The following is a 17428-nucleotide window of genomic DNA, read 5'->3' on the forward strand; positions in this document are numbered from 1 at the left end:
GAGCAGGAGAATGCGTGAGACCTCACAGTCTCACTCCTGGATGTATTGCACGGGGGAACCCTTGCTCAGGTTCACATGGGGACGTGATGAGAACACGGTGTCGGCGTAGTTCGTGATGAGGAGACGGCGTAAATAAACCAAGACAGATACACATCATTTAATATGGTTCATAGCAACAGACCAGACGTGCAAATAGCACCATGGCAGATCTTAAACATCTCTTATTGTTGGGTAAAAAAAGTCAGCAACAAATGAGATTTGTAAAAGTTCCATTTATGTGTATGAAAAACAGATGGACATAAACTATACTGCCACATATTTTATAAGGATACATATTTAAGAATATATATTGTTTTAGTTAACTATTGATACATAACATAACAACCTAAAATTTCAGAGGCTTCAAACAAATAAGCATGTATTATTTCTCAAGATTTTCTGGGTCAGAAATTTGGGCAGGGCTAGGCCAGGTGGACCATGTGGTATTGGCTAGGTTACATGCCTGGATTCATTCAGCTATTGGCTGGGCTGCTCTGGAAGCTCCCAGAAGGCTTTGTGCACATGTTGGGGGCCTTATGCTTCTCTCTGTGGTCTCTCTCCCTCTCTCTTTCTCTTCATATTGTAACTTAACCTCCCTACCCTGAGAACCACCCACATCGGGTCGCTCCACGAGGTCGCTCTCTAGCAGGATAGCGGGCCTCCGCACAGTGTGGTGGCTGGCTTCCTGGGAGTGTTTTCAGACTTTGGTTTGCGACCCACAAATGGATCAGGAAACTCAGTTTAGTTGGTCATGAAGTAGAATACAACTAGTAAGGTAAGCATTGTTTTGTGAAACTTTCATGTGAATGGTATGTCTACAAATTCATTCATTCCTTCTTTCAATCACTTGTTCATTCACTAACACCTGTTGAGCTCCGCCGATGTGCCAGGCACTGGGCATTCAGGAGAAATAACACACACAAACATGCGTGTGTGTGCAGGTGCTGGCGGGCGTGTTCTGGATCACATTGTAGTATGTCTCTCTCACTGCGATTACAGTCAAACAGCAAGGCAGCCACCACTGCCTTGGGTGCTTCACAGGAAGGTCATGGTGTCAAATTCTGTGGCTGCTTCCCGTATATGTCAGAAAGTTACCACACACTTTCTCCTCTGAAAAAGAAACCAGAAAATGAAAAGCACAGGCCTCTGTTTCAACCCCTTTTCAGCACAAGGGGCAACATGGGCTGCTTTATGAGCAGACAGTGTGGCGAGGGTCTGAAAACCAGGGGCGAAAACTCTGCTTTCTTCCCCCAGCTATTGTTAGTGTGAGTGTGGACGGTTCCTCAGCTCGTGGAACCCACCTTCCTCATAGGACTGCGAAGGGCCCTCTCTCATATGACTTTTTTCCTCTTTATCCTGTTTTACTTCCCATTTCCCTCCCCTCTGACTCCTCCACCCAGGGCAAGTTGCTGAATCTCCCCGAGGTTCCATTTCTTCCCCTGTAAAATAGGAACAAGAAAAGCAGCCCCTTACTGGGGTGTTGTGTTGTGAGAATTACAGGAGAACCTGGTCGGGAGGGAGGACAAAGGCTTGTGCTGCCCAGGCCTGTCAGGGGCTTAGTGAGGTTGAACATCTCCTGCCCCAGGAGGGTGGCTTCTGCCACTGTCCCCCTCCTCCCCCTGCACTTCTGCTTTTCCGGGCCCTTAACTCCCCAGTAGGGTGAAGCTGTCAGTCCTGAGCTGGGAATCCTGGGGCTGAGCCCACAGGAAGAGGGGCCTAGGCTCAGATGGTGCAAGATTGGGCAAGAGCAGAGAATCGGCGGCCCCTCTGATCCTGATCGGAGGTGTTTAGCGACACCAACAACTCTGAGAAATTCAGAGGCAGAAAGTGCAAGGGGGAAAAAGTGAGGGAAACCCTGAACCATATCTCTGCTTTCCTGGCCTGGCCCCCCTTCCAAACTGTGTGATGAAGAGTAAGGTGACTGGCTTATGGGGACGAAGGGGACAGACCAGGAGACCCTTTCTCTGGGAAGAACAGAGACAGTCCTGTCCCAGCCCCCACTATGCTTTGCCCGAGTTCCAACTCCATTTCCATTCTGTTTACTGTCCAAAGTCCTGGGGTCAGGAGATGCCAGGTTAGAACCCCTTGGATGTTCAGACACATGGGCTCAGGGCCCTCACCTGGATCAGCCCCCTCCCCTCCTCTTCTGTCCTGTCCAATACTACCTGCCCCACTTCTCCCAGGCTGCTTGAGGGACCTGGGAGTCAGCCCTCAACACCTTTAACAGGTAATCAAGGTTGGGGACACAAGTGGGACTGGGGATGTTTGGGACTAAGGAGACCATAGGTCAGGGACAGTGGGGGCCGGCCGGAAAGATGAGAGTGTGGAGGGAAGGCACATCCCCAGCTTTGTCACAGCCTAAGGAATCACCTGAGAAGGGAGAGGACCTGGCTGTATTTCAGGCCCAAACTCACCTCCAACCCCAGACTCAACCCAAGCTGTCTCCTCCACCTGCCCTGACCCTGCCTCCAGTCCCATCCTCAGCCTCCACCTGAACTAGCATTTGGGCAGGAGCACCAGCCCTGAGAGCAGCCTTGACGGCAGCCCAGGCCCAGCTCCTGCCCTGGGCCCAGCATGGCGAAGGACTTTCAGGACATCCAGCAGCTGGACTCTGAGGAGAGCGACCACCAGCTCGGTCGGGTCGAGGGGCCAGGCGCTTGTAGGCACAATCCCATGAGAGAAGATGCATTTTGGAAAGGCAAGTATTTGGTCTCTGGGGCTGCGCTTTACCTCTCTCTCTCTCTCTCTCTCTCTCTCTCTCTCTCTCGCTCTCGCTCTCGCTCTCGCTCTCACTCCTGATGACCCTGTCTCCCTGAGGTCTCTGTCACATGCACTCTGTGAGCAGAGACCAGCCCCTCTAGGAGTGTGGTGCCAGCTCCTTTACTTGCCCCCTGATTCCACCTTCCTCTCCACTCTCAGGACCCCAGAAAGGGCGTGTGTCCAGAGGTGAGGGAGTAAGTGGAAGCTGGAGATGACTTCTTCCCCTCTTCCTCCCATCCCTCCTTCCGACAATGTGTGCTGTGTCCATGCATGTTTGTGTGTGCAAAGGAAGCACATTCAGCTAGGAGAGTGTACACGTACGTGGGAGGGTGTGGGGATGGGTGGGTGAGGCAATGGACCCAGAGATACAGAGATATCCCAGAAAATTCCAGCTCTCTCCAAGCCCCTCACCTGGATCTTTCTCTAGCAGATCTTGATGGAAGGCCCCTTGTCTGGGAAAAGGTTTTAAGGCAAGAAAGACCTGAGACCAGGGGTCGGGAGGGGGTGTGTCAGGTGTGTGGGTGCTGGTGATGGCGTGAGGCTCTGTGGAGACAGGAGGAACTGGGGCTTGGAGCTCAGGGAGAGGAATTGGTTAGCCTGGGCTGGGAGGTGAAACCCCCATTTCTGAGGCTGGCAGACTGTGGAGGCTGGTGTTGTCGCAGGTGAGGGTGGGAACCGGGCAGGGCAGGAGGAGCAAGAGGGATGGGCGATCCCACCAAAGGCTTCTCCTTCCCTGCGTGGGGTCTGGCAGGTCTCCCCACTGGGCAGTAGGCTGCAGGGGGCATATACCGCATCTTCTCACTCCTCTCTGCACCCTCAGTGCCCATGTATGTGAAGCCTGGTATGTAGTGAAATGTTTTTGAACCATTTCACTCACGCTCAGTCAAAAATGATTTTGGATATTGTTGAATCTTCGGAGGGTGAGAGGGTTGAGAGTTTTAGCAGGACGCTTGGAGAGAGGCCAGAGGTTTTGGGTTTCATGGGAGAAGGAGCTTGCCCAGAAGGCCTGACGGGTGTCACTGCAGGGCAGCTCTGAGAGGGCCGGTCCTCAGCGGGTTCCTCCCCTGCAGCCTCTGCTGCCCTCCAGTGAGCTGACACCTAGCACCTGCCCACCCTCAGCCAAGATGGAATGTCCTACAGTTTTCAGCAAATTTGGAAATATTTTGGCCATTGTTGGCCTCACCCTTCTCTCCTTTCTTTCAAGGACCCCAATTCTGCATCTATTAGTGGTCCCACAGTTTACTGCTATTTGCACGTTAAAAAAGTTATTTATTCTCCTAGTATTTCTTTTTATATAGCTATTGTTGCTATGCTTTTAAGTTTATAATCTTTCCTTATGCATTTCTAATCTTCCATTAATTCCCCTTAGTGTAATTTTTATTTCAGACATTGTAGTTTTTGTGTCTAAAAGTTCAACTTGGGACTTTTATATATCCTCCTTGATATTCTACTTAATTTTCTGAGCATATGGAGTACAGTTACAGTATCTGTTCTAATGTCCTGTCTGCTAATTCTAACCTCTATGTCAGTTCTAGATTTGTTTTGATAGATTTATTAACCTACTTGTTATAAAATGTGTTTTCCTGCTTCTTTGTCTGTCTGGTAATCTTTGATTGGATGCCAGATATTGTGAATTTTACCTTGTTGTTTGCTGGATATATTTGTATTCCTCTAAATTTTCTTGAGCTTTATTCTGGGATGTAGTTAAATAACTTGGAGTCACGTTGGTCCTTTCGGGCGTTGCTTTTATGACTTGTTAGGTGGGTCTGGAGGACGGCCGGCGCAAGGCCTTCTTGGGTCCTCTACCCAAAGCCTGGAGGGTTATGTTTTCCAGCCTGGCTGGTGGGGGTAGGCACTGCTCCTGGCCCTATAGGAGTGCCAGGCACTGCTCCCTAGTCCATTCAGGTGGTTTTCTCCTGGTCTTGGGTGATTTTCTTTACATACATGCAGTGATCAGCACTTAGCTGATTGCTTGAAGGGAACCCTCCACAGATCTCTGGGTGTCTCTGGGCCCTCTCCTCTGGTACTTTGTCCTGTGAAGTCTAATGACCTTAGTCACCTTAAACTCTTGGCTCCATCTCCTTAAGTGGGGGAGTCTGCTGGGCTCTGATTGGGTTGCCCCTCCCTGCCCTGTGGCCTGAAAACTTTCTCCCACCACTAGGCTGGGACAATCATAGGGCTCATCTAGTCTGTGTCCTGTCCCTCGGGGGCCATTGCCCCGTGTTGCCTGAAGTCCGGGGTCTTGAAAATGGTGGGTTCTTGTTCTGGTTGTCCCTGGGAGGAGGGCACATCTAGTCCTTGTTATTCCATGTTGGGCAGACCCTTTCTTTTATTTTCAAACTTGCCTACTCAGTATTTTACATGTTTTAACTCATTTCATTCTCAGTACAGCCCAATCAGGTAGCTACTATTCTTACTCATATTTTTTTTTTCTATTGTGGTAAGAACACAGAACATGGGATCTACCCTTTAACAAACTGTAAAGTGGACAACACTGCTTTGTTAACCATAGCACACTGTTGTACAGCAGATCTCTCGAACTTGCATAATTGTAACTTTACACCCATTGAAGAGCAACTCCCAATTTCCCCACCCCCAGGCCCTGGCAACCACCACTCTTCTCTCTGTTTCTATGAGTTTGACTACTTTAGGTTGTATAAGTGGACACAAGAAAACTGAGGCACCAAGGGGGTGAATGACTTGCCTATGACCTCAGAGCTAGTTGGTGGCACAGCTGGACTCAGCCATGGGTGGTCTTGTTTCAGGACACAGGTGCAGAGACAGATTGTTGAGGTGACTCAGAGTGGAGGGTTTATAGGTCATAGGTCAGGCTGGGAAGCGGGACAAGGGCCCAGTGAGGACAGTATTGGAGAGGGCAGTCAGGGGCTCAGCCATGGAGTTCCAGCTGGGTGGGGAAGACTGACTTGGGAGAGCTCTCTAGCAGGACAGAAACCCAGGGGATGAGGGAAGACACGCGGGGAGAGGCAAAGGGAAGGCAGCGGGAAATGGGCAGTGGAGGTGTCGGAGACATGGCCTTTCTGGGTGCAGACGGGGTCCTGCGTGTGGCTGAAGTGGAAGAAGGTGACAGACATCGGTGTGAGGAGGTCGAGCGGTCTGGGTGATCACTCATGGGGACAACTCAGGATGGTGGCAGTTGATGGACTGGGGAGGAAGATTCTGGACCTCTGGTGATCCCCGGCATGTGAGGCTCCCTGGGTGTGATGGGAGTGAGAAGGGAGGGGAGGTCAGGGTCTGCGGCAAAGAGGGGGAGGCATTTTCTTAGAGGTGGATGCTGCCAAAGCGGAAGGCAGGCCTGGAGAGCCATCAGGAGGGATGAAGTCAGTTTGGTGCATATGAGGATGTGGGTGCATGTCTGTATGTGTGTGGGAACACATGTGTCAGTGGGTGTATGTGTGTGAGAAGGTACATGAATGTGTGTTATAGTATGAGAGAGTGTGTATGAGAATTCGTGTGGTAATGTGTATGAGTGTGAGAATGTGTGTTAATGAAAGTGTTTGCTTGTCCTGGGCCTCAATGGCCTGCTGCTGGTGGCCATCTGTGTGATTGGGTCCCAAGGCGAGGATCGCAGGGGCCAGTGGGGATGGGGCCACAGTGGGAGGACGGTGGGCAGCACGGAGGGTGGTGAGTGTGTGTGCGGTAATGAGTGTGAGAGTAAAATGAAAAATGTGTGTGTGTGTGTGTGTGTGGCTGTGTTCTCAGGATTCAGCTTGATGAAGGGGAGGGAGAGGGTCTGTGAGATGACTGAGGGCTAAGGGGAGGGCGTTTGTAGTGGGGCAAGGGTTTCTGGGGTGGAGGGGCAGAGAGGCCTGGGAGAGGAGGCTCTGAGGGCTGGGGATGAGAGAGCTGGGGCTTGGAGGGCAGCCTTCAGGGAGTGGCCTGTGGTGGGTGGAACGACCTTGGACTTAAGCATCCCAGTGGTAGCGGGAGTGGTGGTGGTGGTGCTTCTAGTTTTGGGTTTGTCTGAGGGGCCCAGCTCTAAGAGTGGGGCTTCACCCACAGCTGATGTGAGTATCAGTGCCACGTGCAGGTGTGTTGCATGCCCGTGTAGGTGTGTGCATGTGTGCAAATGAGTGTGTATGCAACACTTAAATGCCGGGGTCAAAGCCCATGGACTCCCCCAAACAACACTCCCCAACTACTTTCCTCCCACCCACCTGGGCTGCACTTCCACAGACTTCTGTTCCCCTGGTGCTTCCATTAGGCCGGCTCTCGGCAGCCCTGCTCCTGACACCCCTTCTCTTGCAGGGACGCCTCTGCCCCAGCCCCTTCTGCTGCAGAGTCTCCACCACAGGCTCTGGCTCAATCTGCTGGTCCTGGGCTTCAACCTCCTGCTGCTGGTGGCCATCTGTGTGATTGGGTCCCAAAGTGAGGATCGCAGGGGCCAGCGGGGATGGGGTCCTGACGGGAAGGGGGATGTGCGCAGTGCAGGGGTGGGGGGTGATGAGAGCTATTCAGGGGAAGAGAGGGAGGCAGTATGGGCAGAGCTGGGGCACGTATGGGGGCAGCGAGGGGGTAGTGAGGGGACAGTGCTGTAGACAGTGATGAGGCTGTCCCATGGGGCACAGCCCCCTCCACTTTGTCCTGTGCCCTCTCTCTCCTGACAAGGAGCACAGATGCAAGTGGAGTTTTGGACCCTAAAACAAGCTTTCAGCAACTTCTCCTCCAGCACCCTGACAGAGATCCAGGCTCTCAGCTTCCATGGTGAGTGGTGTGCCCCGGAGGGGAGGGCCAGGGGGTTGGGCTGTTGAGGCACCAGTTTACCAGCACAGGTTTGCCGGACTCCAAGGTGGTGCCCAGTGTGGGGTCTGCAAAGGGGCGTGTTTGGGGTGCTGTGGGCAGATAACCCAGCCTGAGATGCGGGGCACAGGTTCCAGGGATGCTGCTCCCCAGGCCAAGGTACCCTGAAGGATGAATAGGCAGGTGAAGAGGGTGGGGGTTAGTGCCAGGTAGAGAGAATGGATCTGCGGTAACCGGGAGGTGAGGAAGACCACTGCATGTTTTGGGGTAGTAAACACTTTCAGTGTGGCAGGAGCTAAGTGGCAAGGGGTGGGCCAAGGAGGTGGGTAGGGGCCAGGCCATGGAAGCAAGCTGTGTAAATAATGTGAGGTTGTATTTTGAGAAAATGGGGACCTATGGAAGGGGTTTGCCCAGGGGAATGACTTGAGCAGGTTTGTTCCTCAGAAAGCCAGAGCAGCGGGGCGCAGGGAGACTGGGTGGAGCTGGGGGGTCTCAGGGCAGGGCCTGGAACCTCCCAGGGGAAGGTGACAGGTGGCTCCAACTGCTACTCCAGTGGCTGAGGACGCAGGGATGTGAAGGAGGCAGAATGGAGGGAAACGGTTTAGCTTTCTTCTTTTTCAGGAGGCAGCACCGGTGACAGAGTGACAGCTTTGGAAGCCAAGCTGGAGAAACAGAAGCAGGACCTGAAAGCAGGTCCGAGACCCTCCCTTGAGTGTGCGGTGAGAGTGTGTTTGTGTGTGAGAGAGAGTGATGTCTGTGGTGTGTGCGGTGAGGTGTGTATATGTGTGAGTATGCGGTGTGTGGTGTGAGTGATGTGTTTGTTGTGTGTCTATGAGTGTGTGTGGTGTGTGCTGTGTGTGATTGATGTGTGTGATGTATGTGTTGAGTTTTCCCAGCCACAGGCTGGGTTCCTGCGCAGGGCCCTGGCAGATGGGGCACTCACACTGCCCGCATCATTGTCTATCACTCTGCCCCCCTAGATCATGACACCTTGCTCTTTCATCTGAAGCACTTCCCGTTTGATCTGCGCGTTCTGGCTTGCCAGATGGCGTTCCTGCGGAGCAACGGTAGGGAGAAGGGGAGTCTCCAGTCCCTGGTGTGCCTGTGGCCTCCAGCTGGATCTCATCTCCCCCTGCCACTGCCATCCCCTCAGGCACAGAATGCTGCCCCATTAACTGGCTGGAGCATGACGGCAGCTGCTACTGGTTCTCTCGCTCTGGGCTGACCTGGCCTGAGGCTCAGAAGTTCTGCCAGCTGGAGAATGCGCACCTGGTCGTCATCAACTCCAGAGAGGAGCAGGTGAACCGTACCCTTCCCAAAGGCAGGAGGCAACCTCTGGAGTGCAAACTCTGGGAGGCTGGATCAGGCTTGCTTTATTATTTTTTTAACTTAGAGAAGAATCCGGAAGCAGAAGTCTGGCAGAACTCTGGGAGGCTCAGAGCAGAGCAGCCATGGATTCTAAGAGGTGGGAGGTGACAGCCAGGAGCTCGGGTAGAGGGGCAGGAGCCAGGTGAGCAGAGGATGAGGAATAGGTCAGGAGACAGAATGCAAGACAGGATGAACTAACTAAAGCCAAAACTTGGGTGGAGGGCACAGAGAGTCCCTTCCTGTTGCGTGCTGGCCTTGGGGTGTGGTGGCCGATTGGGTGAAAGGAACAGAGGGGGCAGGGTTCCCAGTGATGTGCCTGCCACAGGCGCTCCAGGTCTCACTTGCCCACCACGGCCACCAGACCTCAACCCCAAACACCAAAGTTCACAGGGAAAAACCAACCTGTTAGAATAGGTGGGGCATTTCTTTTTTGAAAAGGAGGATATTAGTGGTAACACTCGCTGAGTCCTTACTATGAGGCACTTTCATATGTATTCACTCCTTTAACCCTCACAACCCCAAAAGCAGGCGCTCTTATTCCCATTTTGAGGGAGCGAGAGGTGAGGGAAGGAAGCAACAGGGAAGCTAAGGGACTTGCCCTGCAGGTGGTTAGTCAGGATGGAGCCAGAATTCAAAGCCACTCTGCCTCAGCCAGTGTTCTCAACTACTACATGTTGCTAGAATATATTTGGTGTACATCATGCAATAATTACAGACATATTTTGCTTTACCCATCAGGTTGAAATTGCCAATTTCAATCAATCTTGACCTATAAAAGTATCAGTTTCACGTGGGCCAATGTAAGATTCCAGCGCTCTGCGAGCTGGCCCACAAGTTCTCCATGACTGTGGCTTCGTGGTGGGAGGGACTTCACTTTCGTCACTGTGCAGTGAACCTCAGCACCAGCTTCAATGTTTTTGCCTCAAATTCATCTTTACGTGACACAAATAGAATGGATCTTGATTTCTTTTCACTTGCATTTGCTGCATGTAGCTCTGTCCATCTTTTCGTTTCCAACCTTTTGAGTCTTTGCTTTTGATTAATGCTTCTCAGCCTTGGCTCTATACAATTAATATAAGCCTTTACACTTGAGGAGTTTAAAAATTCTGATTTAATTAGCCTTGGATTCATCTGTGGCATTGAGATTTTTATTTTAGTTTTTAAATTTTATTCTTGTTTATTCTATTACAGTTGTCCCGATTTCCCCCCTTTGCCCTCCTCCATGCCACCACATCCCCTGCTCTCACATCCATCCCCACCCTGTTGTCCTTGTCTGTGAGTCACTCATACATCTTCTTTTACTACTCCCTTCCCCTTCTTCCCACCATCCCCCGCCCCACTTTCCTCTGGCCCCTGTCAGTCTGTTCCCTGTTTCCATGTCTCTGGTTCTATTTTTCTTATTAGTTTATTTTGTTCATTAGATTCCTCTTATAAGTGATATCACATAGTATTTGTCTTTCACCAGCTGGCTTATTTCACTTAGCATAATGTTTTTAAGTTGCTCTGACTAATGCTACTGTGTGCACAGCTCAAGGCATTTCTCCTGTCGGTTGTGCATAGGTTTTGTTTTTGGTTTTAAAAATTGTGTGAGTCTTTTAACAGATGTGTGCAAGGGGGGACCCCAAAATTCCCAGAATTACTTCTGGAGGGTGGGGCTCTTGTAGTATAGGCTTCCCCTGCTTGGTGAGTGTTCTAGGAACCCATCTGTATCAATGTACCAGCTGGCATTGTTGTGAGAGGCTGCATTCGGCTTAAGTGAATTCTTTTGAAGATTCTTTCAATGCACTTGCCCATTTCATGATGGGTGATCTACGAGTGCACCTGCCCACACAGCGCTGAGTGTTCAGAAGTTTTTGACCCAAAATGGCATGGCTCCTGTGTTCCACCCTCCATAATCACCCGATCTCGATCTCTTCCCCAGCGACCTTTTTTTTTTGTTTGTTTCCCTGGATGAAAAAAGTCCTCAAAGGGAAACGTTTTGCTGATGTGGAAGAGGTGAAACAAAAAATGGCAGAAGCACTAAAAGGCATCAAAATTGATGAGTTCAAAAACTGTTTTGAGCAGTGGGGAAAATGTCTCAGTAGGTGTATTGCATCAAATGGAGAGTACTTTGAAGGTGACTGAAGCTTAAATATGTGAGAATATACACAATTTTTTATAAATAAATTCTGTTTTTTGGGGTCCCCCTCTTGTCTAATTTATTTTTAATAGATATGTTTAATCTTTTTTAAAATTTTTCATTTATTTATTTTTAGAGAGAGGGAAAGGGAAAGCGAAGGAGAGGGAGAGAAACACTAATGTGTGGTTGCCTCTCGCACGCCCCTTGTATGTGCCCTGACTGGGAATTGAACCACTACCCTTTGGTTCTCAGGCCTGAGCTCAATCCACTGAGCTACACCAGCCAGGGTGATATGTTTAATCTTAATTTGTCTTTTTTTTTCTGTTTATATTCTTGTTTTCTTACATTTGTTGTGTAAGATGTGTTTTTATTTTCTTCCCCTACAGTATTTGGTACTATTTTAGTTATACTAGTGATTCCTTTTATAACTTTAAATTATGGGCTGAATAAAATCAAGGAATTGCCCTGGTCTGGTGACTCAGTTGGTTGGAGCACCATCTCATATACCAAACGATTGCAGGTTCCATCCGCAGTCAAGGCACATACTTAGGCTGCGGGTTTGATCTCTAGTAGACAAACAACCAATTGTTTCTCTCTCCCTTCCTTTCTTTTTAAAATCAATAAACATATCCTTGGATGAGGATTTTTAAAAATCGAGGAGTTTATATAGCTTTTCATAAAAAATATGAGGAAACCAGGACACTTCTTTACACACCTCATTCTTTCTTTTTAAAAAATATATTTTATTGATTATGCTATTACAGTTGTCCCATTTTCCTTCCTTTATTCCCCTCTGCCCTGCACCCCCCCTCCCACCCACATTCCCTCCCTGCTTAGTTCATGTCCGTGGGTCGTATATATAAGTTCTTTGGCTTCTCCATTTCCCATACTATTCTTAACCTCCCCTATCGATTTTGTACCTACCATTTATGCTGCTTATTCCATGTACCTTTTCCCCCATTCTCCCCTTCCCCCTCCCCACTGATAGCCCTCCATGTGATTTCCATTTCTGTGATTCTCATCCTGTTCTAGTTGTTTGCTTAGTTTGTTTTTGTTTTTAGGTTTGGTTGTTGATAGTTGTGAGTTTACTGTCACTTTACTGTTCATATTTTCTTTAACATTTCATATAATAAGGGCTTGGTGATGATGAACCCCTTTAACTTGACCGTATTTGGGAAGCAGTTTATCTGCCCTTCCATTCTAGTGATAGCTTTGCTGGATAGAGTCATCTTGGATGTAGGTCCTTGCTTTTCATGACTTGGGATACTTCTTGCCAGCCCCTTCTTGCCTGCAAGGTTTCTTTTGAGAAATCAGCTGACAGTCTTATCGGCATTCCTTCGTAGGTAACTGTTGCCTTTCCTCTTGCTGCTTTTAAGATTCTCTCCTTATCTTTAACCTTGGGTAATGTAAATATGATGTGCCTTGGTGTGTGCTTCCTTGGATCCAACTTCTTTGGGACTCTCTGAGCTTCCTGGACTTCCTGGAAGTCTATTTCCTTTGCTAGATTCGGGAAGTTCTATTTCATTATTTGTTCAAGTAAGTTTTCCATTTCTTGCACTTCCTCTTCTCCTTCTGGCACCCCTATGATTTGGATGTTGGAATGTTTAAAGTTCTCCTGGGGGTTCCTAAGCCTCTCCTCATTTTTTTGAATTCTTGTTCCTTTATTCTTTCTGGTTGAATGTTTATTTCTTCCTTCTGCTCCAGATCATTGATTTGAATCCTGTTTCCCTTCCCTTCACTATTGGTTCCCTGTACATTTTCCTTTATTTCATTTTTCATAACCTTCACTTTTTCCTCTATTTTGTGACCATACTCACTCAACCAATTCTGTGAGCATCCTGATTACCAGTGCTTTGAACTCTACATCTGATAGGTTGGTTATCTCTTCATCACTTAGTTGTATTTTTTCTGGAGCTTTGATCTGTTCTTTCATTTGGGTCCTTTTTTTTTTTTTTTTGTCTCAGCATACCAGTTATGTAGTGAGGGGTTGAGCCTTAGGTATTCAGCAGGGCGGGGCAACCCACTTCACTGCCTTGTAGTGCTTTATGTGGGGGAGGGGTCTAAGAGCCACTTGTGGGGCTCTCTGCCCACTTTCAGTTACTTCCTCTGCTACCCACAAGAAAATTGGGCCCTTCTGGTGCTGATTCCTGGGTGGGTGGATTTGTGTACATTCTAGGACCCTGTGGGTCTCTCCAATGAACTCTCCTGTGAGGCTGGGAGTTACTCCCACCTGCAGCAACCCCCACAGATTTTTTCAGTCAGAGGTTTTGAGGCTTCATTTCATGGCACTGGAGGCCTGGGTTGTGCAGTCTGTTTTGTTCCCCAGTTGTTCCTCCCGGTTTACCCACACATGAATGTAGGACTGCCTGCTCCTCTAGCTGCTGCCTTGCTGTGAGTCCTCTCCACCCAGCTTCCCCTCTCTGCCCCTCCTACCAACCTGGATGAATGTTTCTTCTTTAACTCCTTGGTTGTCAGCCTTCCATACAGTTTGATTTTCTGGCAACCTTGGGTTTTTTTGTTTTTAAATTTGTTGTTGTCCTTCTTTTGGTTGTATGAGGAGGCAAAGTGCCTCCATCTATGCCTCCATCTTGGCTGGACTCATTCTTTCTTTTTAAAATTGAGATATGACTGATACATAACAATTTGTAAGTTTGAGTTGTATATGTGCTGGCTTGATACATTTTATATTGCAATATGATTGCTACACTAGCATTAACTATCACCTCTTTCATGTCACACAATTGTCATTTCTTTTATGTGTTGAGAACAATGAAGATCTAGTTTCTTAGCAACTTGGAAGTTTATAATGCCTTGCTCTTTTCTCTCTTATATTCCTTAAGTGTTTTGTCTGAAGGGTTGGAGTCTCTTCTATCTTTTAAAATTTAATTTATCTCATCCAGATATATCTTGGTGTTGCTCATTCTATATTTTTTCTCTGAGGCCAGGAGAGTCCTTTTATTATGTAAACTTCAGTTTTCTAACATTTTACTTTATTATTACTGTTTTTAATCTTCACCTGAGGATATGTTTATTGATTTTGGAGAAAGAGGAAGGGGAAGAGAGAGAGAGAGAGAGAGACATTGATCGGTTGCCACTCATATGCTCCCCAACCAGAGAGTGAACCCTCAACCTAGATATATGCCCTGACTCGGAATTGAAACCAAAACCTTATAGGGCATGGGACCATGCTCCGGCCAACTGAGCCACATGGCTAGGGTGAGGTTTTCTAACATTTTAGATTTTCTTAAGTCACGTATATGAATTTTTTTCTTGTCCATTTGTTCTCTTTTTCTCTGGAACACATCATCCAAACGTATCTCCGTCATCTGCCCTCAACAGCCATCAACTTGTTGCCATTACTTCCATCTTTCTCTCTCTTTTTTTATACAGCTGAAATTGTTCTCTTGCATTTCTTCTCTTTAGTTATTATATTGTGTTATCTTTCTTTTTAAATATCTTTCTTGATATTTTATGTCATTCATCTCCTCTTTAATTTTTTTTATCTATTGATGTAAGACACAGAGAGAGAGAGAGAGAGAGATCAATTTGTCGTTACACTTATTTATGCATTCATTGGTTTCTTCTTGTATGTGCCCTCCCGGAGATCAAACATGTAACCTTGATGTATCAGGATGATGCTCTAACCAACTGAGCTACCTGGCATCTCCTCTTTAATTTTTTTGAGGCTGTGAAAAAGTTGTTCTCCAATATCCACTTCTGTTCTAAAACATGTCTTTTATTCAAAGTATATTTTTCACCTCTCTTTTTGATATCTCAGTTCTTTCATCCTCCTCCTCCTCTTATCCTTCATACTCTTTATTTTTGCATAAGTTCCTTGGTAATTCCCCTTTCTACCACTTTTGTTAATGGGCACAATTCCTTATTGCCTGTTATTTACCCATGAAACAGGGAGATGAATTCTCTTGGATTATTTTCTTGGCTTATTTGGCACTATTTGGTTCCTCTCGTGAGTCTGACACAGAGGTCTGGGTTTTTGATAATTTGTATTCTTCATTCAGTTATTCAGCTTCTTGTGGTGATGGGGAGAGGGGACTGGGCACCAGGCAGCAGCAAATAGAATATCTTATCTACAGCTCTATTGATTCCTCTGAATTTGGAGAACAGCCCCCCAGCCTCTGAGGGCTGCCTCTGCATGCACAGGACATTATCCTATTTGCACGATTCTAGAATCAAAGGATTGTTCCTGTATCTGCCCTCAGATGAGGTGACTAATGATAATCTTAGTTGTGTCTCTAGGATGTGAGTCGAATCAGGAATTATTTTTTCACCTGCAGTTGGAGACCCTTCACATGCTGTCAAAGGGAACTAACTGCTAAGCGTGGATATTGGCCAACCCATCCCAATGCTTTCTCCACATTCTCCCCATCTACCCAGGGCAGCTTCCTGTGTTTAGCACAGACTGCCAGACCCCTTGTAGACAAGTCGTAATGGGCTCTGGACAATGGGTCAACTGGAAGCCCCAGGACCTGGTGAACCTCTGGAAATGACAGCTACACATAGAAACTGAGGGCTCCATGGGGACCACCAGGACAAGAGCCAGAGTCGGGATCCTGAGTTTGAGGTTGTGGGCAGAAGACAAGGACAGGACTGGAGTTGCAGTAGCATCCATGAGTTGAGAATGAAGTGAGGGGCCAGATCAGGGGCAGCGGTCATACACTTGGGCACTGCATTGACTTTTTGGGCTCCACCACCTACTGCGAGTTCCTTAACCTCACACGTAAATTAGGGCAACCACTTTAAAGGATTTATGAGGATTTAATAAAATAATCCTTGTGGATCACTTATTATATGCTTTAGTGCAGTAAACGTTCTCTAAAGTGGGGGTCCCCAGTCCCTGGGACATGGACTGGGACTGGTACCAGGCCACAGAGCAGGACATGAGCAGTGGGTGAGCGAAGCTTCCTCTGTATGTACATATTTACAGCTGCTCCCCATCACTTCCATTACCACCTGAGCTCTGCCTCCTGTCAGATCACCCATGGAATTAGATTCTCAAAGGAGCGTGAACCCTGCTGTGAACTGTGAATGTGAGGGATCTAGGTTGCTCACTCCTTATGAGAATTTAGTGCCTGATGATCTGAGGTGGAGCTGTCTCCCATCACCTTCAGATGGGAACCGTCCAATTGTAGGAAAGCAAGCTCAGGGCTCCTACTGGTTCTGTATTATAGTGAGTTGTATAATCATTTCATTATATATTATAATGGAATAATAATAGAAATAAAGTGTACAATAAATGTAGTGTGCTTGAATCATCCCCAAACCATCCCCCTTCTCTGCTCCCCAGTCCGTGGAAAAATTGTCTTCCATGAAACCCATCCCTGTTCCAGAAAGGTTGGGGACCACTGCTCTAAATAATAGCTTAGGTTACAAAAGAAAAAGTGAGGACTTTTTTTCAGGGGGAGATGATGCTTCACCTTAGGGGAAGATCAGGCTGGGGAAGGCTGAGGGAATCACAGCTAATGCCTGCATGGAGGTACGAGAGACTAGAAACTTCCCTCCCACCTGTTTTCCAGAAATTCATTGTACAGCACACACACCCCTTTCATACCTGGATAGGTCTCACTGAGATCGATGGTTCCTGGAAATGGGTGGATGGCACAGACTACGGTAATAGCTACAAGTAAGTGCCCTCCCCTCCCCACCCCCAATTTGGCCTGGGGATGGCTACCTGGACTTTTGCCCCTAATACCCCTACCCATCCTTAGGGACCAAATTCCCCAACCCTCTCCCTTTTAGACTCCCAACCTCCAAGGCTGCAACTTCTTCTTCCTGAACTCTCCAGGGCTGTGCTTTTCTGATATGGGGGTGAGGATTGCTGGGATAGGGGAGAGCTTGATCTCTGTCCTGCCTTCCTAGGAACTGGAATGTCGCTTGGCTAGATAACTGGAGGGGGCACGAACAGGGTGGAAGCCAAGACTGTGCTGAAGTCCGAGTGGATGGCCGCTGGTCTGACAATTTCTGCCAGCAAGTGCAACGCTGGACATGTGAGATGAGACGGAACATTACTGGCTAGGAGTCCTGACCTCCAGCAGATCTCTATCTGTACCCCACCCCTATGCTGCCCCAAGCTTCTCTGCTGGGGATTTTGAAGATAGTCAGAGGCATGGGGAGGAATTGAGGGAAGATAGAGAGGAATGGTTTAAGAATCTCAGACCCCGGGGAGGCAGATCCTAGCCTCCTTCTGCTACTCACTGAGATTATTATAATTTTTGGCCTCCTCAATGGAGTAGGAGAAGAAGAAACAAATACTTGAAACTCTGTGTGGACTAGTTATTTGGAACTGGGAAATGTAGTGTGCAAAGAAGAGGGAGCAGAGAGCATCTGGAAGAAAGTTTAAGTTCCAGACAGCTTATCCTAGGTACC

At 48.1% G+C, this 17428-nt stretch overlaps 1 protein-coding gene across 2 annotated transcripts; it reads left to right on the forward strand.

Annotated features, from left to right (window-relative positions):
- The first annotated feature begins 2111 nt into the window (after window positions 1–2111).
- Window positions 2112–17323, forward strand: LOC112308636 (asialoglycoprotein receptor 2). Of its 2 annotated transcripts, none has more exons than XM_045199356.2 (9): window positions 2112–2266; window positions 2512–2737; window positions 7066–7185; window positions 7426–7521; window positions 8179–8250; window positions 8538–8624; window positions 8711–8856; window positions 16579–16685; window positions 16922–17323. In XM_045199356.2, exons 2-9 carry the CDS (start codon window positions 2614–2616, stop codon window positions 17076–17078), a joined length of 909 nt encoding a protein of 302 aa, XP_045055291.2. In that variant the 5' UTR covers window positions 2112–2266; window positions 2512–2613; the 3' UTR covers window positions 17079–17323. The 2 variants fall into 2 exon arrangements, with proteins under 2 accessions (XP_045055291.2, XP_045055292.2); XM_045199357.2 differs by having other exon boundaries at window positions 2551–2737.
- Window positions 17324–17428: the final 105 nt, after the last annotated feature.

Source organism: Desmodus rotundus, chromosome 9, assembly GCF_022682495.2.
Source record: "Desmodus rotundus isolate HL8 chromosome 9, HLdesRot8A.1, whole genome shotgun sequence".
Classification (NCBI taxonomy): Eukaryota; Metazoa; Chordata; class Mammalia; order Chiroptera; family Phyllostomidae; genus Desmodus; species Desmodus rotundus.

What these genes read in the sequence shown, in the direction of transcription:
- LOC112308636 (XM_045199356.2), top strand. Translation starts at nt 2,614, where the DNA reads ATGGCGAAGGACTTTCAGGACATCCAGCAGCTGGACTCTGAGGAGAGC. An exon ending in CCAGGCTCTCAGCTTCCATG is followed by an intron (nt 7,522 to 8,178) that starts GTGAGTGGTGTG and finishes CTTCTTTTTCAG; the next exon opens with GAGGCAGCACCGGTGACAGA. An exon ending in TCAACTCCAGAGAGGAGCAG is followed by an intron (nt 8,857 to 16,578) that starts GTGAACCGTACC and finishes CCTGTTTTCCAG; the next exon opens with AAATTCATTGTACAGCACAC.